Below are 26224 nucleotides of genomic sequence, written 5' to 3'. Positions count from 1 at the left end.
GCTCGGCGGCGGTGCCGGGGCTGTCCCCGGGTCCCACGCTCGGTACCGGCTCTGTCCCCGTGTCCCACGCTCGGTACCGGCTCTGTCCCCGTGTCCCACGCTCGGTACCGGCTCTGTCCCCGTGTCCCACGCTCGGTACCGGCTCTGTTCCCGTGTCCCACGGGGCCGGGCGGGGGCGGGGCCATTCCCTCGGGGGCGTGGCATAGTCAGGCCCCGCCCAGGTCCCGCCCCGCTGGCGGCGCGCGGAGCCCGCCGGGATCGCCGCGCGCCGATCGCGCCTCCCATGGTGCCCCGCGGCGGCTGAATGGGGCAGAGCCAAGATGGCGGCGGGCGCGGCGGGCGGCGGGTCCCTGTTCGAGTGCCCCAGCTGGTGAGCGGCCGAGCGCCCTGAGCGCGTCCGCGGCGCGGGCTGCGCTCCCCGGGCCGGCGGGGTCCGGGCGCGGCCCTCGCGTGCCGCCATCGGCAGCGCCGCGGGGGTACGGGGCCTCCCTGGGGCGCCGAGGCTTTTGCTGAGAGCTCAGGCAGAATGCGTGGGGCGGTGGGAATGAAATACCGTGCTCAGGGGGAGTGTCCGCTACGGGAGAGCCGGCAGCCTGAGGCTAGGCTGGGGTTTGTTAGCCTGGTTCCGGAGGCAGGGCTGAGGGAGGGCGGCAGGAGCTCCGCGGCCGTGCCTGGGGCCGGAGAGCGGCGGGAGAGCCCGGAGGGAGCCCCGGACACGGCCTGCCCGCCCTCCTGCCGGCAGCGCGCCCTTGCTCATCTCTCCTGTGCTTTGATCGTCGCTGAAGGGATCTTGGCTCTCCTGCCTTCTTTGGGTGCTGGAGGGATGGGATGGGAGCACTGGGTGGGATGGGTCCCATGGTATTTTAAACCACACGAGCAGCCCACAGCACCTGAGAGCTGGGGTTCATGGTCCAGCCCTGCCTGTCCCTGCAGAGCCCAGGCTGTCCCTGCCCACCCAGCTGTGTTGTAGCTCTCAGTGCTGTGTGGCAGTGCTGATGTGTTGTAATTTAGAGCTGGTTTTTAAGCTTAAGGTGGTAAAGCCATTTCACCTTCTCATGGAAGAGAATTCCTCATCTATTTTAGGGTCTTATTTGTGCTGACCATACACAGTAATAAACATCTACATGAGACAGGATGGTGTTCCATAAGATAGTGACACAATAAACCAGATAAAGCCAAAGATTATTCTGGATATTCAGCTTGAAATTTGAAGTATCATCCATTTCTTTCCCCTAGTCTTTTTGTACAACAGTGACCACGGTAAATTGGAATGACTGGTACCTTTGAAAGCTGTAGATGGAGGAGCTGGGGAAACACAGCTTGTAAAATGCTCAGTCTCAGTGGCTTGCTTGCTATTGCAGAAGAATTGCAAAGGAAATCCCATCTGGGGGAGAGAGCTGTGACACCTGGAACTGTGAGGGCCTCTTCAGGTCTGGTTTTGCCTTTAGCAGGGTCTGACAGAGTTTCCCTGTGCCCCTGCCCTGGTTTGGGTCTGAAGCACAATCTGTTGTGCTGGATGAGGAATGAGGGGGGATCCGGGAGATGATCCAAACCCAGGGGTCAGGGGGCTTGTTTGGGTGCCAGGCCCTGTTCTGTTCTCACATTTTTATGATTTTTTGTAATTCACTTATTGCAACCTGAATGTCCTTTTGCAGTAATATTCCAAAATAGTTCTTGGGAACAGCAAAGTTCCTGTCTGGACTCTGTCCTTGTACGCTGTAAGGAAACTTTTGATTTTCTCTTGGACTCTGTTGTATGTTTGCACACTGTAATGGTTTTAGGGACCATTTTTTGTGTTGTGTAGCTGTGAAGTAAAGAGTGCCTGAGACAATTTCACCGTGTCCAGTTGGCACGTGCAGACATGGCAGCTAACACCAGGGAAAGCTCTGTGTTTTTCCTTAATGCTGCTTTTGAAACCCAAAACCTGTTTCAAAAGAGGAAAAATTAAAAAGCGAGCTAGCAGGAAGGCAGCCTGGAGAGCTTCCAGCTCTGTGTTTGTGTTCTGAGCAGTGAACCCAAAATGGGAAGTGTTGGGTGGTGCTGAGTGGTGGAAGGGAGGAGCTCTCCTGCCAGGTGCATTTATTTATTCTGTAATTTGTCTGTTCTGCTACACAAGTAGAGTGTGTTTCATGCTAAAGCTCTGGATGCCTTCTGCTGACATCTGCTGAGCTGCAGCTTCCAGCTGATGGTTTTAAAGGATTTGTTCCTCTCAGAGCCAACCAAAGAGTGCTCAGGTGTGATGTGGAACCAGTCTGGGCCTTTCCCAGGCAGGGTTCCCCAGCCTGGAGTGGTTTCAGGAGCAGGCTTGGACCAGCAGTGCTGTTACTCAAAGCTCTGATTTCAGAGCATGTGAAGGTGCCCTGCAGGAAGCCTGGGCTTACACAAGCCCCAAAGGTCTCCTGTCCAGGCAGCACTGTAGGGCTTCACTCCAAGGGCTTTGGGTGACCAAGAGCATGGAGTTGCAGAGAGTCTTCACAGTCAGAGCAGATTCCTCTGTAGTGAATAATCTTCAGTCTCCTCAACCTCTATTAAAATCAAAATCACAGTCTTTACCTATCTGTGTATGTTCCTGCCTCTAAGGAAAGCTGGCTGGGGCCTGTGAACAGCAATCATATGAGAAATACATCTTAGATATAATCAAAAGGAGTCGTTTTTTTTCCTTGCCTTTAAGTTGTTGCCCATGCTTTTGAGGTTTGCCTCTATCATTTTACCTCTTCTTTGGATAGTATCTGATTACTCCATTTTCAGAAAAGACTTCTGCACTGAAATTCCCAGTTTGCATCCAATGTAAGTTGTGGCTTTGATTTAGTTTTTGTGTTGTTATAGGTTGCTTCTTCATAATCCATACAATATTTATTCTTTCTTTCCTTGTGTTTCCAGCAGCTAAATAAGACAGATGAAAAGCAGTGGTTGCCACCTTGCTGATGCCAGAGCATGTTTATGCATGCACTGTAACTCCTGTGTGCCTGTTAGCCAAGGTTTGGGCTGTGCATTTACAGTTGGCATCCAGAGGGTGCCAATATTCCTGTAGATTGCAATTTAGCCATTCCATGAGGTCAGGAAATGTCTTTAGGTAGCAATTACACATCTTAGTTTGATTAAGGCTTTTGCAAAGCTTCTGAGCTGGCTTTAGGTAGTAAATGGATTTCTCTGAGGTACAGGTTATCTGGTGTACAGTTTTGAAGGGACCATCAGATGTTCAGTGGGTACTGCCTGCCTGTCCTTTTGTCCTAGTGTAACTTGTATTTGGAATTGTCACTCTTCCTTTACTCTCTTTGACACATCACTTGTGGGGATGTCAGGCTTGTCCTGGAATGAACATACATCAGGAATGGTTTGTTTGAAGGCACAAATTGTTCCTCTTTAGTTTCTTTGGCCAAGAACTTTTTGTTCTTGCAAATGCAAGAATGCACCAGAAAAGCACTGGTGGTGCTTTTCTGGTGCATTCCTGGTGATGCTTTTACACAGATTTCTGGAGAGTATGAGCTCCAGGGTTCTGCAAATTCCACCCTGTCCTTGAAGTTGGACATGAAGGTGTGTACATGAGTCACAGAGGCCATGATTTTTAGGAAGTGGCTAAATTTAGCTTCTGAGTCCCTGTTTAGAAACCCAAATAATTGACCTTATTTTAAACTAACACAATAGAATTATGGCTGTGCTATCCATGTCCTTAATAGCAACGATTCCAGATTTCTTGTAGTGTTTTACATCAGTCAGACTGCTGAGTTTCAGCTGGATATAGATATTACAACCCTGCTGGCATGTCAGCATTGAATCTGCACTGTGGAAGAGATCCTGATTTGTAAAACTTCCGTTCTCTTACTTGGCACATTCCAAAGTGTTAATGGCCTTGTCCTTCTTTTCCAAAATGCTTTATCTTTGTTACAGAGAATGGCCTGGCCTGTGGAGCATGAGGTGGAGAAAGCAAGGAAACACAGTTTTCTGTTTCTAGTACAGAAGAAAGATTTCTTTGCCTGTAGTTATTTAAATCTTTTAAAAACCTATTCTGCAACCTGGTTTTGTTCAGTGGTATCCCTTGTAAATATTTATCTGCTGATCATTGTAAGCAGTTGATGGCTTCTGTAAGGCCAGCAAACCCACGTGTGCAGCTGCTGTGGGGAATCCCAAGCTGGGAATGCTCCTGTTCTCCTTGCCAGTCAGCTCTGTTAATTCTCTGGAAGGTTTCACACCCCCCCAGGAGATTCAGGAGGCAGTCAGAGCATCCTGGGTCTCAGTCAAACTCTCTCAACTAGTGCCCACCACACTCAGTGCATTTGCAGGTGTTATTTTCAGGTCACTTGCAGGATGCTGCCCTGGGGAGGCACTGGGGACTGTGATGCACCATCTGGAAGGTACAGAAGAAATTGCTTTTTTTAATTTTCAAACACAAGCATTGTGCTGGAGCCAAGTTGTGATAGGAGAGTGTTGGCCTTGGGCAGTGCTCAGGGCTCTTTGTGTTCTGTAGAGAGGACAATCTGCTGACCTCCAGTAATTCTTCATCCTTCAGAACAGTGTAGGAAAATTAGTTTGGTGGATATTTTAGCACATAGTGGAATTAGTTTAGTGGAAAAGGACTTTTTTAACATTGGAAATAAAATGGGAAAAAACTGCTCTCCTGTACCAGCATAAGGCCAGCTTTCTAACAAACTTTCTTCTAGGAGATTTGTGCAAGAGATTTCCTTTCATGTTTTACTCCTTGATCTGTGAGGTGAGAGGTCTGATGGGGCAGAGCATGTGAAGGGTGACTGATACTTCCAAATCCAGGCATTGCTTCTGATCTTTGGTGCCTCTGGAGCCAATTAGTTTTGAATATAAAACTGAACAATCTTTCTACTTTTCTAATTAAAAGGCTTTTCAGGGTATCTAACTTGGGCAGCCTGAGCTGTGACATTGACTTAAAATGTTCCAAAGGAGTTTTCTGTCAGAAAATACTCCTGTTAATTTGTTTTCATGGTATCGTAATCAGTATTTACAACCTTCCTGTGTTCAGTGTTGTGCAGGAATAGATAGAAGGGGAAATACTGCCTACAAAGGATTCTCTACAGTCCAAAAGAAGCCAGAGAATAGGTAGATTTTTCTAGCACTTTAATTCACAGCTGAAGGCACTGCTTTGTAATACTGCTGAGCTTGGTTTATCTGTTGAAAATAAAGTTGAGGGTAGAGGCAGAGTAAAAATAAGAGCAAGAATGAAACTAAAAGTAGAGGGGGCAATGAAAAAGCAGAGCTGGTATATAGCAAAACAAGACCATGAGACAGGATTCAGCTGTGCTGGAGCTCCTGGGGGCTCCCCTATGACCTGACAGCTTCAGGGAGGGAGTTGCTAAAATGTGTTAGGCTGAGTATCCAGGAAGAGATCACTGAAAGGAAAAGCAGAGGCCAGACTGAGTGAGAAGTAGACTTGTAGAATGAATTTGTTGAAAGGTTACCTATTTGGAAAGAAAAACAAAATTGGAGAAGTAACTGTTGTTTGATCAGAGTAAGGCTGGGGTGTGAAAATTACCAAAAGCTGGGTTGCAGAGTAACCAGAACTTGGCAATTTCAGAGGAAGGGGGGAAAACAAGTTTTCCAGAGCTCAGAGACAGAAAGAGGGAATGCTGAGAAGTAGACAGGAATCCATGAAAGGAGCCTGTGTTGCAGTGAAAACTGAGCACTGAGATGTGCAGGGAGCACAGAGCAGACAGCATGCTCAGGTGTAGCCTGGCTGCAAGTGGCTCAAGCAGTACCTGAGAGGAGGAGCTGCCCTGGCTGTGCTGGAGGGACTGCAGCTCATCACACAGACTGTGTCCCACCCCTGGGAGCATTTCTGCTTGCTGGTCTGTCCCCACATCACCATAATCCCATCTCACTGGTGAAGTCACCACTTGTGCTGGAGTTTGGCATCCTCTGCTTTTGCTGCTGATGTTTGTTCCTCTGAAACAACAGGAGTTGTTTAGGTTAGGGGGTTATATCCACAGTCTTTGAGAAGGGCCTGGCAAGAAAGCTTGTCAAAGTCCCAAGTGATCATTTCAGAAAGGGCAGAGAGATCTGGGCAGGCTGGTGTAATGGAGTGGAAACAAGAAAGGAAAATGCCTGGGAAAGAAATGAAGTAGAAATAACAGGAGACTGTGTTCTTACATGAGATTATTGAGGGGAGCTGACCTTGCAGCACAGAAGAAACCAATAAATGTAAGGCACACCCTAGAAACATGAAATCTGTATTTAACCCCTTCAAACAACTTCAGCTACCAGTGACCTCTCTTTCTTCTCCAGCCACCCTGAGAACATCACTGCCCCTCATCACTGTTCCCTGGGCTGCCTCGTGCTCTGAGCAGAATGGGAACGTGATCTCTGCAGAGTTCCTCAGCAGGGCAGCAGTGCAGCCAAGAACTAGGTCACTGCTGCTGCCTGGAAAGCTGCTCCAGCCCTAGAGACAAGCAGCAGAGATGTTACCTGTGAGGAAGCCCTAGAGATGCAGATTCTGAGATATCTGAGCAGAAAAAGAACCCTTGCTGCCAAGGGATCCTGTGTGGTGCAGGTGGCACAGCAGGCTCCTGGCTTTGAGCCCTGTAGGTGCCCAGTGTGTTCCTGCTACCCCTTGGGCTCACCCCTTGCTGGCCTTGCCTTGCTGTGATCTGCTGAGTCCCTCAGGCTCTGTGCTCCCTCTGCCAGGTGGGAATGGCACTGCAGACAGGTGAATGTGCTCAGGAGGTGAGCAGGAGCCGTGGGGCTGCTCTTTGTGTGGAACGTGGTGGGGCAGGGCTGTGCTGCCACAGGGTCCCTCTAGACTGTGTTCCCTGTGCTGTGATCACAGTGAGTGTGGAGGAGCACTGCCACTGCCCAGCACTGTGTGTGTAATACTGCAGGTGTGTGCAGAGCCCCTTTGAGGTTTTTGCCATCACCATCCTAGAGGGGAAGGGTGGTAGAAGTTTCTGTTCCTCTCAGCAGCCAAGGGTAGAGATTGCTGATTTGAGGGTGCCATGAGGAAACAGAGCTCTTCAGCAAATAGTCTATCCCCATCTCTAGTCATTGGTCCCTTCCTGCCTCTTACCATTGCTCTCAGGACTTGCTCTGATAATTGTGTAAATCAGCTTTTTTTCACCTGGAGAGGTAAAGCTTGAGATGCTTCATGTCCTGTTACCTTCACTCTTACCATAAAAAATCTTGGTTTGTGTTGTCAGAAGGAATCTGCAGGGAAAAGAAAATTATGGGATTTTCGTATTTTCCCCAAAATACTTCTGCTTACATTTGTGTAGGTTTGGTCTGTAGCTCAAGCAGCTCTAATACTAATAACATTTTTATTAAATGTTTTGATACTATATTTTTCCTTTATTTTCCAGGGCAGGGAAACCACCACCTGGCTTACATCTGGATGTAGTCAAAGGAGACAAACTCATTGAGGTATGGAAGTAGGGTTTGATGGATTTGGTGTATCATGTACATAGGCACCAGCAGCAGAACATTCCCCATCAAATTCCACACTTATTCATAAGCATTTCCTTTCTCTCATGTATTCATTATCTTCAGATCAGTTTTTTTTTCTCTGAAACAATGAATGAAGTGATTTTTCCCTTGCCTGTGCAAGGCAGCCTCGTGCCATGCAGGACTTCCATCAGTTAAACCTCTTCCCTTTGTACTGCTTGTTTGAGAAACCTGTCTGGTCAGTTAATTTTTTTATTTTGCATTACAGTCAGATTAACCAGGCATTCTGTGTTTTGCAAGAGTGCTGCTCTGTCCTACAGTGTGAAATACAGTTTGATTTGATTTTTCCTCCCACATTCAGGATCTGTGATCAGCACAGATACAGCGAGTTATTTTTATTACAGCACCACCTCATTCTCTATTTCATATTTTGTCTTATATCACACTGAAAGGAAAAAATAAAGTCTCTTTACCATTGTTGACAGAGAGAACCCAAACCAGTGAATGTATTTCAGTGTGGAGAGACTCCTGACTTGAAGCTGACTGAAACAGAAATGTTTCTGGGTGCAGTCTTTAAGGCTGGGCTGCTCTAGTTTGGAAGCAAAAGGCCCTCTCTCTCCATTCACTGGATCACACCTTTCTCTAGCATCCACCTGCTTCAGTGTGAGCCCTTTTCCCATGAGCTGTGGGATCTCTGCATCTCCTGTGGATCCCCACAGGCTGTGGTGGATCTCTGCATCCCCCATGGATCCCCACAGGCTGTGGGTGGATCTCTGCATCCCCTGTGGGTGGATCTCTGCATCCACCATGGATCCCCACAGGCTGTGGGTGGATCTCTGCATCCCCTGTGGGTGGATCTCTGCCTCCCCCATGGACTTCATGGGTTACAGGGGCACCATGTTTCACCATGGTCTCATCACAGCCTGCAGAGGAATCTCAGCTCCAGCACCTGGAGCACCTCCTCCCCCTCCTTCTCCCCTGCCCTTGGTGCCACCATGGTGTTTTCCCTCACATGTTTTCCACAGCTCCTCCTCTTCTCTGTCTAGAAGGAAAAGCTGCTGCTGGTAGGTACCATTGCCAACAAGTTCCACTAATTTAAATAGTCCTGCAAGATCCTGTAGCATGGAGCCAAACAGCGCTTGGATGTGATCCTTGTGTTTCCCTGTTCAGTACAGGGGGCAGAGAGTTTTTCAGCTTTGTCTTTTCTGGCAGGCAGCAGTAACCAAGGAGCAGCACTGTTAAATGCTGGGTTGTTGAGCACTTGATACTAACCGAGCCATCAGTGTCCCAGCCTCGTGCCGAGGCTGAGGGTCACCCTGTGATTGCTGGGTCTGCAAAGTGCAACAGCAAAACAAGCCATGCAGTGTTTAAGCTCAGTGTGTGAAGAAAGACACTGGGTTATAGCTCAGAGGCACAGAACATTTTGGAAACGTTGTCTTGAATTAAAGGCAATAAAATTATCTTCTCTGTTGATGATTTGTTGCAGTAACTTCCATGAATTTGTGTCTTTGCAAAATCTCTTGGAAGTGCTGCCCAGTCAGGGCAGTATTGTTTGTGTGTAACAGGTGCAAATGAAAACTTAAAGGATGCTTCTGGTTTCAGTTGTGGGCAAGAATGAGAAATTGTTTGATCAGTTTTTATGGAAACTGAAATTGTGAGGTAACTGCTTGCAGAGCTGATCAGTGTTTGTGGAGGAATAAATCAGCTTCCACTTGGTATCAGAGCTGTGTTTATATAAGACTGACTTTCAAATTTGCAATAAAAGGAAAAGTTAATATTCATCTTTTTTTAGAGTGTGGAATCATGGAATTCACTAGTGCAAAGGTGTTGAGCATGGGAAGAGTCAGAGTGCTGGACCAAATGAGTAAGGAACTGCAGAATATGGGATATAAATCCAGTGCTGGGAAATTAAATTCCCAGAAAACCTAACCAGGGTTCCTCAAAAGATGTGATGTAACAAACAGTTACGATGTTCTTGGATCAATATCTGGACGAAATAACTCTAATCTTAAGGGAAAATACCAGTAAGACTCATGAAATTATGGTAAAGAAATGCAAGGAGAAGCCTCACAAAGGCACACTGACATGTAGAGCATTCAGGGAGGAAGTGGAGGGATCTGTTTGCAGGTGGAATTAAAAAATGAAATAAAATTCTACCAGAAAGGATTGAGGAGACTGCATATTAGTTTAAGCTCTTCATCTGTGGCTTATACTTTCTGGTTAACTGGAGGTCTTGTGAAAAGCAGCATTTGTGAAGAGACAGAAAGTGATGATAAAGTGGCCAGGTGAGAGCACAACCCAATAAACTCAGTATAGTGATTTCTCATGGTTTTAGTCTGAGTATTCTGAGGCTTTGAGATGCATTGCTCTGCCCCAGACAATTCAGGGGAGACACCTGCATGTTTTACATCTCTCACTTGGAGGAAAATCACTTGCATTTTGCATTTGCACTTCATTTGTCAATAGACCATGTCCTTACAGGTGAATTGCCAATTGAGCTGTCATTGCTGCCTTATGAAATGAGGTGTGGACTCACAAAGGTTTTTTTGGGGGTTGAAATCTAAGTATTGGCACTCTGGGGTTTTCTGCCAGCCTGTGTATCACTGAGGGGATTGATGGAGTTATTCTATCTAGCTGTTTGTTTCCACAGAATTGCTTGAAATTTCATAATCTCAGTGCTGGTTGAAACTGGCCAGAGGTTTAGAAGTTACTTGGTTTGGTAGTGGGTGTCAGAGCTGATCAATATGCACACCTTCATCGCCTAAATGCTCTTTTTTAAGATGGCAGGCCAAAATGTGTTAGTCAGTAGATTTCACAAAGCAGTTGCTGTCATGAGCTGATGCTTTAATTGTATATCTTGGCTTGGGGGGGAAATAAGACATTTAACAGAGTATTCTAAGGGACCAATCAGTCATAAAATTGTCATGATGCACACAAGTGTGGAGTTGGGTTCTTCAATTAATTCTTTTAAGCATGCAGAAATAAATGCTTATTACTGAATACCAAATGATGAGAACTTGCAGCATGGGGGCTGACACATATTCAGTAGAATGCTGGAAAATCCAACATGGAAAATATACAGCATCTGTATGGGGGAAAAAATCAGGAAAAAAACCAGCAGGGAAGTGACATGTGACTGTAGCAGTGCTAAAAACAGAGTTGCTAGGTAGGTGAATAGATGTGATTGGCAGGGTGATCTGCAGTGGAAGCTGAGGTCCATGATGGGATTTTTGTCCTCACAGATGAAGCAGGGGGGTATAAATACTGCATCTTGTTGCAGTCTGTCTCCTTGGTGCCCCAGAGCCAGTGACTGTGGGTGCTCCTTGTGTCATCTTCAGCTCAGGAATCCCCCAGCCCAGCCCAGCCCCCTGGGCCTGGGCACACACTGGCTGCTTGGAGCTGAGCTGGAACTGCTTTGTACCTGGCAAAGGGAGGAGCAGCACCTGCTTGGCTGGAATGCTCTGCCAGAGAGGGAGATCCTTGGCACCACCCCCAGTGCCTGGAATCCATGGAGCTGCTGGGACGTGCCAAAGACAGACTGATCCAGCCCACCCAAATGGAGGGAGATGAACTCAGGGGAAAAAAGGCTTTGCAAGCCAAAAGCTTTGCTCAGACATGTGGCAGTGGGATAGAGGAGAGGATTGAATAGCTGGGAATGCAGGGAGGCAGGGGAGAAATCCAGGTGCTCAGACAGGCAGAATGTGAGTTCATCTCAGACCATCTCTTGGAAGCAATGCTCTCCTGAACCAAGATGTGGGATTTTCAATGGAAGATGTGTCAGCATTCCCTGGATGATGCTATTGAAACATGTGGACTTTGGTAAACGTTCCAAAAAGCAGGAGAAGCCTGTTAACAGATATGTGATGTGCAGGCAGCCTTTGCCTTGTGCAGCTGGAGTAGCAAAGTACAAATTAGATGAAGTTCTAATTGCAGTGAGAAGGTTCTGCACATGCCCTGCTCAGTACTGCAGCATTCAGGTGCTGCAAGGATTCCTTTAACACCATCTGGTAACAGATATACTGTAGGACTTTGTCAACGTGTCCCTCATTTTATATAGATGTTTATGTAACTAATATTAAGAGTTGTAAGATATTTTTTAAAAAAGATATTAGAACTAGGATCAGTAAAGAAGAAATTCCTGAAATTAATGGTTTACTTGAATAGACTAATACAGATTCAGATCACAGCACATACTCAGTATAGTTTTGCCCCTTTACACCAGAGGTCTGAAGTCTCCTGTAGGCCCATTTCTGTACAGAGGTATAATTTTGATATCCTGTATCAGACTGGAGATCACCAAGCACGGGTTCCTGTCTTAGACAAAGCCTGAGTTCATCCATCAAGGAATGTGTTAAAATCTCTGGGAGCAGATGTCAGAGAAAATCTCCTGTATAAGGTAGTCTGATGCTTTGAAGAGTGCTGTCCTTCCCAGAATGTCCAGTGTTGGCTGCTAAAGAGGTGAATAACTGGGACTCTCCCATATTCAGCTGTTCTGATTTTATAAAGAGCAGACTTGAGTGTATGTATTTAACAGTGCCAGACTAAACTGAAATATTGATGAGCTGTTGATGCTTTGTCTTGAATTTGTTCTATTTATTAATGTTCTTGAATTTTTTTCAGGAAGATCCAAAAGATTCTAGGAGTCTAATATGCTTCTCTGTTTGATATTCTACCTCAGAAACTCATCATTGATGAGAAGAAATACTATCTCTTTGGGAGAAATCCTGATCTGTGTGATTTTACCATTGACCACCAGTCTTGCTCTCGGGTCCATGCTGCCTTGGTCTATCACAAACATCTCAAGAGGGTTTTCCTCATAGATCTGAACAGCAGTAAGTAGTGTGGCATTTAACCAGACAGAAGAGCTGTACTTCAGTGCTTAAACATTCTGAATCTGAGACACTTATTCCCCTTTCCATTGTTGTCAGCACTGTGGGCAAATGGATATAATTTGAATTTGCATTGTAGGGAAAGACAAGGGTTAGGGCCAAGGAGTGTTTGCTCCAGTCACCCTACAGCTGCCTCACTGGGTGTTTCAAATATTTCTAACTTGTAAGAGGCCAGAAGAGAGGAGGAAAGTGTCTTGATCTTTCTGTCACAATTTTAGTGAAGCCTTGTCTTCTGAGGGTCTGAAACCTGTCAGGTGTTTTTTGCACTGTCCAGACAGTACATTGGGACCCGCAGGAATACAGAAAGTAAAAGTGTTTGTAGTTTATTTCCAGTGATTTTTGGAGGACTTCTGGTGTGTATTCTCTCAGTTTGTGAGATGGTGGGTCTACATAGCTGATGCTTTCAGCAATACCTCAGTCTTTGTACCTTGGAACAATTGTTACTGTTCCTGAGATTCTCAAACTTGAACTGGAATACCTTGATCCCAAGCTCAGCAGACTGTTTTGCATGTTGATGTCCTCAGCACATGGCACGTTCCTGGGCCACATCCGTTTGGAAGCTCACAAGCCCCAGCAGATCCCCATCGACTCCACGGTTTCCTTCGGCGCCTCCACGCGTGCGTACACGCTGCGCGAGAAGCCGCAGACGCTGCCCTCGGCCGTCAAGGGGGACGAGAAGATGGGGGGTGAGGATGAGGAGCTGAAGGGTTTGCTGGGGCTGCCAGAGGAGGAGACAGAGCTGGACGTGAGTATATGTCACCATGATATTTTCTGAAAAATCCCTTCGACGGGATTTCCTCTCCTGGGAAGCTTCAGCTTCTCCCTGTTTTGCTGCTTTGGAATGTGATTTGGAGATTGTTTACCCAGCATGTGAATTGTTTTAATTTAATGACCAATCATGGTCCAGCTATGTCAAGGCTCTGAGGAGTCATGAGTTTTTATTATTCATTCTTGTCAAGCCTTCTGATGTATCTTTTCTCTTTCTTTAGTATAGTTTTAGTATAGCATTCTTTAATATAATATCATGAGATAATAAATCAGCCTTATGAGAACTTGGGAATCAGATTCTCATCTCTCACCTCATCCTGGAGACCCTCACAAACACCACAAGTATGATGGCACACTGCCTTGATGGCATTTCCAGCAAGGACAGCATTGCTCCCTCATTTGCTTAGTCATGGAATCATTTAGGTTGTAAAAGACCTTTAAGATCATCAGGTCCATAAATCTAACGCTGAAGTTGAAACTAAACAATGTCCTGTGGTCTTCTGATGTGCACAGTCATGTGATTAAATCAGACTTCATTTGTCTCTAAATTTGCTGTAGAATCTGACAGAGTTTAATACAGCCCACAACAAAAGGATCTCCACACTGACCATTGAGGAAGGGAACTTGGACATCCAGAGGCCAAAGCGAAAACGGAAGAACTCCAGAGTGACGTTCAGTGACGATGATGAGATCATCAACCCGGGTAAGGAGCTTGCTTTAGCCCTCAGCTGATGCCCCTCAGGACCTCCTTCCAGTAAGCTCACAGGGATTCCTCATGGGTGCACGTGGATAAGGAGAAGATAAATTTGGTAGTCAGTATTTTGGATCTCCTGTTTCACAGAAGGTGCTGACATGTCTCACTGAAGTCTGGGACCTCCTTCTGTTTCTTCTGTTCTACCTGTAAAATAACTGCAAGCCCTGAGCAGGATGGGGATCTCAAACTCAGCTTCATTGTTCAGTACTCTGTCAGATACTGGAGAAATGTCATGGGTCCAAAAGAAGGAAGGTGGTTAACATTTTTTGCCCTCTTTAGAATCTCAGTGGGAACAGAACTTAGTTGTTTTTCACCTATCCTTCAGTGCTTTCTTTACCTGTTGCCTCTGGGATGTCTCTAGTTCAGAGGATTTTTGCTACTTCTCTGCACATGTGAACCAAAGTCATCCCTAATCCTCATTCAAACCGATGCATTTGAAGATGGATCCAGTTCCAAATTAGTCTTTGAAGGTGGTTAACATTTTTTGCCCTCTTTAGAATCTCAGTGGGAACAGAACTTAGTTGTTTTTCACCTATCCTTCAGTGCTTTCTTTACCTGTTGCCTCTGGGATGTCTCTAGTTCAGAGGTTTTTTGCTGTTTTTCTGCACATGTGAACCAAGTCATCCCTAATCCTCATTCAAGCTGATGCATTTGAAGATGGATCCAGTTCCAGATTAGTCTTCTTTTTCTCCCTTAGCTGTTCTGTATTAATGGCATTCTTATCAATCATACTTTGTTTGGATAATATTCCTGTTAATAAGAGCAGCTAATTAATGAGCAGGTATTTTGAAATACAGTGTGGAGGTTGTTCCTTTGACACTCAGCACAACCATTTTGGTTTATAATGTGATGCAGTTCAGTGCTCAGAACATCCTAATGCAAACACCTATCATTCTCATCACAAAAAAATAGATAATTTTTCCAGACTTTAAGAGACTGACTGCTTCTGACTCCTACTTCAAGGATTTTAGGGAGCAGGTGCTCTGCCTTTAGTACATGCAGAGCCTTGTCACCAGCAGCTTTCAGCCCACACTCCAGCCTGTCTGATCCCAAACCACTCATCCAGCTGCTCCCATTCTCCATTTGAGGGAAAGCCAGGATGAGCCACCTGGAGACAAATCCACTGGATGTTCCTCCTTTTATTTGGTCATAATTCTGCTTATTGGGATATAGATTCCTTTACCCCAGAGAGGTGGTTTTTGCCATGTGCTCACTGAAGGCACTGAAAGCATCCCTGGTGGTGCTCACTGGAGGCATCCCTGTTCTTGCTTTGCAGAGGACGTGGACCCATCTGTGGGGCGGTTCAGGAACATGGTACAGACAGCAGTGGTGCCTGTTAAGGTATGGGATGACTCCTGACTTTCTCATTAGCACATTACATTAATGAACTCACTTTATGATTTATGAATTGCACCTTAGAAACAGAGTGCTTCCATATGGGAGGTGTTCCATTGTTAAGCAAAAGACATGTCTGTGTTTCACAGTTGTCATTTTTAGCAAATTTGAGCATTTTCCTTTGAACCCAGCTTTAGCTTTTTTCTTTAATAACACATGGGATCAATGGTGATTTCTTTTTCCTCCCAAAAAGAAACTTTCTAGAAATCTAGTGCATTAGTTCCAGGTGTCAGATAAAACTGTGGGAAATGTAGAAAATAGAAGGGAAAAATGAGAGTTTATTTAAATACTGTGTTTGATGTTTCATATGTTTGTGTACTAGAACAAGCAGGTTTAGGCTTTGCTCCAAGATAAGTGTTCTGTTTAATTGGAATATGCAAGGAAAAAGAAAGATCTGCACAACTTCAGAGCAGCTAAGCCACTGTGTAACAGCAATTTCATTTGTTGCTGGTATAGACTAAATAGCATCATGTGGAGAAGGATTATATTCCATAAACCCAACTGCAGGAGAAGATTCCAGTGATCAGGAGCAAAATTAGCCAAGTGATCTAGAAGTTACAGTTCCTTTCTGTGGGGGAGGGAAGGTTTGTGTTATAATGCTCTCGGGCACAGGGTGGGACTTGGGGTGTTGTGTGCAGGGCTGGAGTTGGACTCGGTGAGCCTTGTGGGTCCATTCCAACCCAGGACATTCTGTGACCTACTTGGTCTCTGTTCAGGATGAGCTCAAAACTGGCAGGAGTGTAAAGGAGGTGAAGAGGTGCTCAGACTTCATCTAAGTCACACCTGAGTGTCAGCTTTTGTTTCCCTTCCTGCACTGTGCACCTCTAAGAGTTATTGTTGTGGTTTTGAAGGGAGCCCAGAGGAAACCTTGTGGGACAAAGCCTGGGACATGGTCTGTTGGCACTTTGTTGGCAGATTTAGGTGCCTCTTGGGGCACGGTGTTGGCACCCAGTTCAAACAGGCTGATGGTTCCATGCATAACCCCTGAACTCTTGTGTGTGCAGAAGAAGCGGCTGGAGAACGCGGGCTCGCTGCCCCCGGACGAGTCGGCGTCGCGGCGCATGCAGAGCTTCCCCTACAGCGGAGGATTGTACGGGGGGCTGCCCCCCACGCACAGCGAGGCGGGCTCGCAGCCCCACAGCGTGCACGGCACCGCGCTCATCGGGGGGCTGCCCATGCCCTACCCCAACCTCGCCCCCGACGTGGACTTGACTCCAGTTGTGCCCTCCACAGTGAACATGAACCCAGCTCCAAACCCCGCTGTCTTCAACCCCGAAGCTGTGAATGAACCCAAGAAGAAGAAATACGCCAAGGAGGCCTGGCCGGGCAAGAAGCCGACCCCGTCCCTGCTGATCTGAGCTGGGCTGAGGGAGGGTAGGAGTTACAACTCCAGAAACTTTTCATGTGCGGTATCGTCTTTTTAAAATTTCAGTGTCCTAACAGATGTAATACCAAGATTGGAGGAGTGAAATATCCTTTAAAGATCTGTCTTCAAATGTTTTTATATGTCTGTTATAAAAAAAAAAAATACAGCTCCCGTCTCCTTTTGAACCAAAACCCCTACAGCCTTTTCTTAGCCACCACTGTCCCAGAGGTCTTTGTGCTGAGTTCGGATCCACAAGTCAAAGGGGCAGTCACACAATTTCCTTACCACTATGGCATGACCCTGCAGGTCCGTGTATTTCAGTGCTGGGCTCCCTGTGGTGACACTGTTCCTGCTGGATATTCTCCCAGCAGGGCAGCTCTGTCAGGAGGAAATGTTTGTGGGGCCAAGCCTTGCAGAATGCCATTGGAAGGAGTTGTAGAACTTGCAGAGTATAGGTCAGCTTTTATTTTTTATATTTTCAAAATCCCACCAATGTGGGGCATTGTTTTTTTTATTATTATTATTTTTAGTTTGGCTACAGCTTGTTTTGATTTCCACATTAAACACTAGATCATCCCATGAACAGATAAGCAGGGAAGCAGGTGGGTTCCTTAGCTTTGTTCCAGTGCTGCAGAGTGGGGTCTGTGGGATGGATACAGGGTGCAAACAGTGGGGGCATCCGACAGGATCAGGCACTGTGCACTGTGCCGTGGTTACTCCCCTGGATAACTCAGGGTGAAGTTAACACAGGGGAGTTTCTTTCAGACTTGGTGGCCTCTGTAACTCAAATAGTTCCATTTTTGTTTGCAAATGGAACTTTTAAGTTTAGAGTGTATGAGATTCATCAAGACAAAAAGCTGGGAGGACTGGTATGTTCCCCACACACTAATATTTTGGCTGCTGGAAACTGCAGGTGAGAATTGAGTGCTACTGAGAGCCAGAATAGGAATTCTCAGTGGACTTGGGTTGTTGCTCAAGCCCTTTAGTTCCTTGGATTTATATTTGAAAATGATTCACATATTCAGACATATTGTGGCTGTGCTTTATGCGAGGTAAGGCCAGAGCTTTATTCTTAAGTTTACTCTAGATTTTTGTACACACTCTAATGCAGTTCAGCTATAAGTCACATTCCTTTGCAGTTTGGGGGATCCAGGAAATGTGCACTGAAATGAGAGCATGTACCTGGCTGTTCACTGTGTGCAGGACTGCAGCAACTTGGGGAGGCAGTGCCAGGTTGTTGGGGCTGGGCTGTGTTTCCAGTGAGCTGGGAATGCTGGATGGTGCTGGATCAGAGCTCTGTGCCAGGGAGATGAGAATGCTGGATCAGAGCTGTGCTCCAGTGAGCTGGGAATGCTGGATGGTGCTGGATCAGTGCTGTGTTCCAGGAAGATAGGAATGCTGGATCAGTGCTGTGTTCCAGGGAGATGCTGGATGGTGCTGGATCAGAGCTGTGTTCCAGGGAGGTGGGAATGCTGGATCAGTGCTGTGTTCCAGGGAGATGCTGGATGCACCAGACCCATTTCAGACAGATGCCCCAAAATCTGTGAGTTCTGCTCCATGGTGATTGCTTCTATCATGTCCCTGAGGTGGCAGCAGGCAGCTGCCCAGCTCACAAGAGCCATGGCTTGAGAGACTGCTCTGTTCCCTCCCCACACCATCACATCCAGCTCAGACTATTCCTTGTGTGGATTCAGCACCTGCTCCATGATCCAGCTGTGCTGCTCTGTGTTTTAAGTTGCCATTGATGGTTCAGCTGTTGGGCATTTGTTCTGCTTCCTAGTGCTCCCACAATAACTCTTCCTCTTTAGTCTGGCCTCTACAATTCTCATTTCCCAGCCAGTTGCTTTCTGAAGGCAACTCTTTAGAGTAAGACTAGTCAGGACAAACAAAAGTTGAGCAGGTTCCCTTCTTTTTCTTTTGGGTTTTATTTTGGGGGGAAGAGGGTTGGGTTGGGGGTTTTTGGAATTTTGTTTTTGTAAGTGGCTCTTTGCAAGATTTTTCTTGACAAGGGAAACTTCACTGCTCATTTTTTTAAAGCTCTTCTCCTCTCAGACTCTGAACCAGCTCTTATTATTTCAGAGCTTAGGGGCCACAGCTGGCCACGAGGGGACAGGAACATCGAGGGGCTTTGTACAGACATTTGTACACTTGTGTAATATGTAATAGGCCTTTTCACACTTCTGTTGAGCTTTTTACCTGTAACCTTTACTATGTTGTAAATTAAATGCAGATTTTGCCAGGTTGGAGAGTGTAGTGTGTTCGTTCCAGTGTGCAGTGGTACAGCTGAGCCTGCCTGTCGTGCTGTGGCTCACGGGAGGATCCTGCCATGGCAAAGTGCCCTTCTCCCTGCAGGCCTTGTCCTTGGGCTGCCTCAGGCTGCAGCTCCTAAAGCTGCCCCAGCTGCTTTGCTTGTGACCTGCTCTGCTGCCTTGTGCTGCACTTTGGTACACAAGTGACACTGATCAGTGGATTTTGAACAGTGGTTGCTTTTATTTTCCGAGTGGAGTTTTATCTGATTCTGGCATAATCCTCTCTGTAAGTTGTACTCCAGAGCCCAGCTCTGCTGCTCTCAGGCTCAGCCTGCTCCCCTGACAGAGAGAGGCCTTGGGCAGGCTGAGGCACCATCCCCTGTCACTGACCTGCAGCCTGCCCTGGGCTCTCTGGGCTGTCACCCCACCCCGCTTTGCTCAAAAGCCACAGGCTGCTGTGGAACAAAGCCACCACAACAAGACTTCCTGAGTCACCAGCTGTGCAGACTTGCAAAAAAAAGTGTGTGCCAAAATAAGGAGTGCTGGCAGCAGCCTCTGGAATGTGTGGTAGCTCCCTACCCTCATCCCTTGGAGGTTAATGTCCACAGGGAGGCCTGGTCTTTATCTGGTTTGTGAGGCTGCCCCAGCAGAGGGGAGACACTCCTTGTTGCAGTCACTTTGGCACAATGAGGCTCTCAAAAACATTGCTCTTCACACATCCCTAGAAAATTTCAAATCAGCATCACAGGGCTTTTAGTAAACATTTACAATTTTGTCCTCTTTTCCAAGCAAGTTCTCAATGCCAAAATCACCAATTCACATGCAGTGTAGTGTGATCTCATGCCCTCCTCCTTTTCTCATCCTCTTGGCCATCACAGCACTGGCTGAGGACTGAGAAATCCTAAGAACATGCAGAAAACCAAAAGCCAAGCACTGCTGGCAGCAGAGGCAGAGCTGTTGGTTTTCACACACTCATCATACTTTAGAAAATCGATTTCCCTGATGGCACACAGGTGATCCACACGGCATTGCTGCTGGCACGGCTCCAGGTCATACCTGGCAGAGTTAAACTCGTAGTACAGCTGCAGGTAGTGGGGGTCCCTGGAGATCCTCTCCAGCACCGTCTGCATGGAGCGTGCAGAGCCATCAGGGACCTGGAAGGCTTCTGTCAGCCTGTACTCTTCTTCCCACTCTGGGAACTCTTCCTGCCGTGGTGAGGCCATCATGTTGGCACGAGTGAGGTTCAAGTAGTAAGTGACCATATCCTGAGGGAGAGAAAAACACAACTAGGGGGACATCAGGACATGATTGGCCCTGGAGTGACACTGGGTCTGGCCTGGTCCCCACTGCAGCATCCCCCACCCCAAGGGCCCAGCTGCCTTTGACAGGGCACCTGGGGACACCTCAGGTGAAACCCTTCAGAACCCACCCCAAACAGAGCCTTTTCCTAAGGGGTGAAGGGGCGGCTTTGCTCTGACTTTGACCTCCAAACATCAGCCTGCAGCATCCCCCACCCCAAGGGCCCAGCTGCCTTTGACAGGGCACCTGGGCACACCTCAGGTGAAACCCTTCAGAACCCACCCCAAACAGAGCCTTTTCCTAAGGGGTGAAGGGGCAGCTTTGCTCTTGCTTGACTTTGACCTCCAAACATCAGAAGCTTTGAGCCTGGCCTGCTTCAGACATCAGTCAGTTTCTATCAACACTGCCCAGCAGCAGAAGCAAGGGCTACACGAGTGTTACTGAGCATTATCTTCTCAACTATGAACAAACTGAAGAAGCAAGTTTTTCACAGCTTCTGTTCTCAGTCTCTTGGCCTTGTTCTCTCTGCTTCACTGGCTCCCCATCCTTGCACAGCGTATTTTAGCATTCACTTCTATGCTATAAACATGTAAACAGAGCAACTAGAGAGAGCTTCATCCACTACAAAGGAGGGCATAAGGACCCCTCCTCCATCTCTTGGCAAACAAGAGACAGGAATCAGAAGCTGCCCCTACAATTCACCTCAATTCAGATCCACTCCTCCAAATGCATCATTTTAGCAAGTAGAGGGACACAATTTTTCAGATGGCTTAAAGGTTTTGGAGGAGATCTGACAAGTCAGTTATTACTCAAAGAGTAGTTCTTATTATATATTATCTGAGGAGCAAGGCAAGTGTCAAATGGCAAGGACATGAAGATCACCACAAAAACTGTCTGACCCTGCCCAGGGGAACTCATCCCAGTAGGATGCACTGGCTGTCAGGGCCAAGCTTTGATTCACTGACGCTCCAACTAAATCTTTGTGCCAGACACAAAGCTGAAATATCCTGGGTCAGAGTCCTCTCCCACACAGCCACTCAGCTGCTGTGGACTGAGAAATCCTGAAAAGCCTGTTCTGACTACAGGGGGAATTAAAGTTGTTCCAGAGCTGCAGTGTGGTGCACACAGGGATCCCCTACCAAGACCTGCAGCGTGTCCTGATCATAGCTGATCACCCGAATCGCAGGGTTGTTGGCTCCATTGCTCACTCCAGGCAATGTTGTTTTCCAGGGAGTCACTCCAGGGGCCAGGAACATGACATTGATTGGAGTACCTTCACAGAAATGCAAAACCAACTGTGACTGGAGGCCATGGCTTGTCCCACACCCTGTCCCCATCACAGTGAGCACCTGGAGCAGATTGCTCTGCTGACAGCACCTTTGTCCCCAGCTCCCTGTACCACCACACACACAAAGATTAACACGTGGAACAAAACTGGGGACTGAGCACAGGGCTGCTGCAGCCAGCAATGGGCTCTCCATGCTGGCAAAGACTCTTGCAGTGAGAGTGGCCAGGGAACCACACTCTGCAAAGGTGCTCACCCAGAGCACCCCACACACACAGAGATTCAGCACTGCTCCCTCAGCAATGCCAAACCCTCCAAGAGAGAACAGGCAAGAAGGTGCCAGGCATTGAGGGGAAACAACAATATTTGAGGGTGAATAGGAAGGAGGGCAGGAGCTACAGACTGGGGGTAGAGATGAGAACCTCTGTAGCCTCTTGTTGCCCGAAGCATGTCAGATGATTTTTCTGGCTTCTTAGCTGCTTTCAGCCAACAGCCACTAAAAACTCACATGGACAGTGATTCTGAGAGCTGTCACACAAGTGCTTGGGTGACCAGGCCAGGTACCTGTGTGGCTGTAGAACATACGAAAGCTGTCTGTGTGGTGGTGCCCAAAGAACTGGGCAGCGATCACCCCGTGGTGCTTCTGCACAATTGCCAGGTAGCGCTCGTTAAAGCCCCTCCGGAACCAGGCCTTGCCCCGTTTCTTCTCGAAGAAGCCAGGAGGGACATGCCCCACAATGTAGACCTAGAGAAGCAAGAGCTGCCCTGAGCACAGAGCCCACAGCACCCATGGAGCACCAGCCAGCTGCACCTGCAGAGGCAGCAGAGCAGGAAGAGCTTTCAGGCTGGGGAGAAGCCCAGGTTGTTTATTTTAATACCATTTCATTGTCTCTGGAGGCGTTGGTCAGTGTTTCTTCCAGCCACTGGAACTGCCCCCCAGGATCCTCCTCACCAGCTGTCTCATCATTCTGGTCATAGTACAGGTTGGTGTTGAGGACAACCATCCTTCCCCTCATCCCTGGGCCAGGCAGCTTCTCGCTGTAGAAAGCTCCTTAAAAATGCAACCAATGGAGGAAGAGCTGGAGATCTGCTCACACTGGTGGCTGTGATCCCAGATCCCTTTGTTTCCACCTCTCTCTGCTCTCCTTAGCAACAGCCCCAGCAGGGTCCCTGCCTGGGACAGTGCCCTGACCACTCCAGGATGTGGAGTGACTCTTCCCTGTGTGTCTCTTGCCATTCTTGTGGCTCTCCCAGTGAAGGGAGACCTGAATGGGCACAATGGGCAGCATCAGGAGCTGGGCAGCTCTGGAGAGCCCCAGCACCAGCTGCTACCTTTAAAGATATTTTTCCTCCCTCTGCAGGTCACCACTCTGCATTCTCTCCAGTAACTTGATAATGGCAGAAGAGACTAAAGTATAAAATAATTTCTCCTCTTGCAAGCAGAGCTCCAAGACAGAAATCAGCATTAAACTGGACCCTACCTCTGCAAATTCTCTATGAATACTGTTGCTCCAAGCATAGAAGCCAGGAAAATTGTTCATGGTGTTCTCCTACCCCTCCTCCTATCCCCAGCATGCTCTAAACACGAGCCAGTGGTGCCAGACCTGCTCTGAAGAGAGGAAGGGAGGCATCATTCAGCCAGGGCCGCCACAGCTCTGCTGTTTGGTTGTAGATCCTGTGCTCCTTCCCAGGAAACTGATTCTTGGGGTGGAAGTCATGATTGCCCATCGCTGCATAGACCTTGGTACCTGGGGCAGAGCCAAGGAGGCACAGGGAGATCAGGGCTGCAGAGTCCTCCAGCTCCCCCAGGCACCCCAGCCTGGGCAGAGAGCTTTGCCAGCTGCCTCTGCCCAGGGTCACCATCAGCCCAGGGCCACCCTCAGCCCCAGGGCCACCCTCTGCCCAGGGCCACCATCAGCCCAGGGCCACCCTCTGCCCAGGGCCACCCTCTGCCCCAGGGCCACCCTCAGCCCCAGGGCCACCCTCAGCCCCAGGGACACCCTCTGCCCAGGGCCACCCTCAAGCCCCAGGGTCACCCTAAACTTCACTGCTCATCTCTGCCCAGCATCACCCCCAGCCCCAGGGCCACCCTCTGCCCCAGGGCCACCCTCAGCCCCAGGGCCACCCTCCGCCCCAGGGACACCCTCTGCCCAGGGCCCCCCTCAAGCCCCAGGGTCACCCTCTGCCCCAGGGTCACCCTCTGCCCAGCATCACCCCCAGCCCCAGGGCCACCCTCTGCCCAGGGCCACCATCAGCCCCAGGGCCACCTCACAGCTCTGACCTTGGGACAAGCCACCCACAGCCAAGTGACTGAGCTGTCACCAGCAGTAATGCTCCTTGCCCCCTGCTGACACAGCTTATGTCTGAGGGTATCCTGCAGCCTTTTCTGACCTCATTACTAATGGTAGAAACCTTTATTTTCCTCTCTCCTGAGTGAGCTAACCTGAAATGTGAGTGTGCATCAATGCTGCATGGCACAGCAGAACTGAGGCCACCAAACAAGTCCCAGTGACCACAGCCCTTCTGTGCCCTTCCCTGTCCCAATTCTGTCATTTCTCCATCCTGGTTAACCCTTCCCATGGAGCCCCTATGCCCCTCTCCTCTTCTCACCCCCTCAAATCCTACCTGGAAAAGTCTCTTTTATCAGAGAAGTCAGATTTGCTATTATGTGCAGAACCTTTTCTTCTCCGAGCTGCTCATTGGGGACATGGGGAGTGTCATCTCTAGAAAAAGAGAAGCAGCACTGTCACTGTCTGGGACTAACGGGGCCTGTGCTTACAGCAATGAGCAAGGCAGAGAAAATTGCCAACTCCTCTCTGTGCCACTAGAAGGGAAAGTTTAATCTTTTGGGTGCAGAAGTCAGTGCTATGTGGACTGGCCAAGACACTGAGGGAGTTTCAAGAAATCACTCCCAGGGAAAATGAGCTCCACTCCAAACTTGCCAGAGTCAGGGAGTGTTCAAACACTCTCAGGGATGCACAGGGTGGGATTGTTGGGGTGTCTGTGCAGGGCCAGGAGCTGGAATCCATGATCCTTGTGGGTCCCTTCCAGCTCAGGATGTTCTGTGATTCCACAATTCACCTCAAAACCCCTGTGCACCCTGCTCTGGGGTGTGTCACAGGCACTGAAGATGCCTGGAAACACTGCACAGGTCAGCACTTTGCAATCTGAGGGCATCTGATCTGCAGCAATGAAGCAGAGCTGTTGGCACAGCTGTGATCACCATGAGCCAAGGAAAAGCCTCTGGTAGGGCAGCAGTCCAGGGCTGCTCCATGTCTGTGTTTGTATTAACATGCCTACAGCATTTGTAGATGATGCTGGGCTGCCCACTGGAGAGAGAGGAGAACATTCAAAATCATGTCAGAGGACTGGGGAAAATTGCTTGAGAGAAAAAGAATACTCAACATAAGGTCACAAGAACCAATAACTGCATCTAAGCAGGAACAGACATCTGCAGGGACAGAAGATGAAAACATGGGACAGGCAATAGCCCTGCAAACTGGAACTGGATCATCAGAAGAAGGACCATACACACAATCACCACGCAAAATAAAGCTTTTACCATCTGTAAGTGCTATTGAGGCCTCCCATAGCACAGGAGACCCACCCCTGGAAACCATACCAGGAGAGAACATCCTCCACTGGGGAGGCTCCTCTGACTCCTACAGCAGAACTGTCCCTTCTTGAGACAGGTCTCCAGCTGCCTCATCACAGACAGAATAAATGCTGCAAGCTGCTTTGCGTGTAAAGCGGCAGGGCTGGATGGAGGACACACAGCCCACAGCTCCTTCCCCTGGGCATTCCAGGTACTTGGACTCGCTGTGGGATCGGACAGAACGCACAGAGGACGGACAGTGAGTTGTGATCCTCTTGTCACCTCGCTGCCACGAACGCCTTGCCAGTGTCGAGCGCCCTCGCTGCGGCTGTGCTTTCCTCCCAACCCCAGTTTTGCATTGCGAGGCACATTCTCCCCTCTCCTTTCCACAGCATGCAAAGATCCCAGACAGAGACAGACAGACAGACAGACAGACAGGAGCTCCGCGCGGCTGTGCCTCACCCGGTCCAGAGCACGAAGTGGGGCGCGGGCAGGCGGCCCCGCATGGCGCGGGCGGCCGAGCGCAGCAGGCTCCAGGGCGCATCGCACGCGTGGCTGCCCCACGGGCGGCATGGGGGAGCGCCGGCTGCACCGGGCACGGCCGCACCGGGCACGGCTGCACCGGGCACGGCTGCACCTGGGTATGGCCTCACCTGGGCACCGCGGCCAGCAGGCACGGCAGGAGCAGCGCCGCGGGACGGGCCGGGGGCGGCATGGGGGAGCGCCGGCTGCACCGGGCACGGCCGCACCGGGCACGGCTGCACCTGGGCAGGGCCGCACCTGGGTATGGCCTCACCTGGGACAGCCCTCACCTGGGACAGCCCTCACCTGGGCCGGCCTCATCTGGGCACGGCCTCACCTGGGCAGGGCCTCACCTGGGCAGGGCCTCATCTGGCACAGCCTCACCTGGCACAGCCCTCCTCTGGGCGCGGCCTCACCTGGGCCCGGCCTCAACTGGGCCCGGCTTCACCTGGGCACCGCCCTCACCTGGGCACGGCTTCACCTGGGCACCGCCCTCACCTGGGCACCGCCCTCACCTGGCACAGCCCTCCTCTGGGCCCGGCCTCACCTGGGTCCGGCCCCGCCCTCAGGCCCCGCCCCCGGTCCCCGCCCCTCATTCATGCCGGGCCGGGCAGTGCCCGCTCTCAAAATGGCGGCGTCGGCTTCCCCGCGGTCTCCTCCTATTGGCCGGAGCTGGACGGCGAAGGGACGCGATTGGCTGCCGG

The 26224-nt window shown here is 49.0% G+C and overlaps 2 protein-coding genes and 1 non-coding gene across 5 annotated transcripts; 2 read left to right on the top strand and 1 right to left on the bottom strand.

Moving 5' to 3' along the window:
* The first annotated feature begins 242 nt into the window (after positions 1-242).
* Positions 243-18811, top strand: PPP1R8 (protein phosphatase 1 regulatory subunit 8). 2 transcript variants are annotated; one of them, XM_039729209.1, is made up of 7 exons: positions 243-370; positions 7317-7377; positions 12077-12230; positions 12812-13032; positions 13614-13758; positions 15086-15150; positions 16209-18811. In XM_039729209.1, the coding sequence occupies exons 1-7, from the start codon at positions 321-323 to the stop codon at positions 16560-16562; spliced, it is 1050 nt and encodes a 349-aa protein (XP_039585143.1). In that variant the 5' UTR covers positions 243-320; the 3' UTR covers positions 16563-18811. The 2 variants fall into 2 exon arrangements, with proteins under 2 accessions (XP_039585143.1, XP_039585144.1); XM_039729210.1 differs by having other exon boundaries at positions 347-476.
* On the top strand, positions 8654-8817 carry LOC120511764. Its single transcript, XR_005629825.1, has one exon.
* On the bottom strand, positions 18524-26003 carry SMPDL3B (sphingomyelin phosphodiesterase acid like 3B). 2 transcript variants are annotated; one of them, XM_039729208.1, is made up of 7 exons: positions 25986-26003; positions 24029-24126; positions 23008-23151; positions 22282-22454; positions 21968-22148; positions 21258-21391; positions 18524-20084 (listed from the first exon to the last, which is right to left on the bottom strand). In XM_039729208.1, the coding sequence occupies exons 3-7, from the start codon at positions 23129-23131 to the stop codon at positions 19692-19694; spliced, it is 1005 nt and encodes a 334-aa protein (XP_039585142.1). In that variant the 5' UTR covers positions 23132-23151; positions 24029-24126; positions 25986-26003; the 3' UTR covers positions 18524-19691. The 2 variants fall into 2 exon arrangements, with proteins under 2 accessions (XP_039585142.1, XP_039585141.1); XM_039729207.1 differs by lacking the exon at positions 25986-26003 and adding an exon at positions 25461-25623.
* Between the last annotated feature and the right edge of the window lie 221 nt (positions 26004-26224).

This window comes from Passer montanus, unplaced genomic scaffold (genome assembly GCF_014805655.1).
Source record: "Passer montanus isolate IOZ18808 unplaced genomic scaffold, ASM1480565v1 scaffold68, whole genome shotgun sequence".
Lineage (NCBI taxonomy): Eukaryota > Metazoa > Chordata > Aves > Passeriformes > Passeridae > Passer > Passer montanus.
Note: the sequence above shows the minus strand (reverse complement) of the source record. Positions and strands in the feature narration are given on the sequence as shown.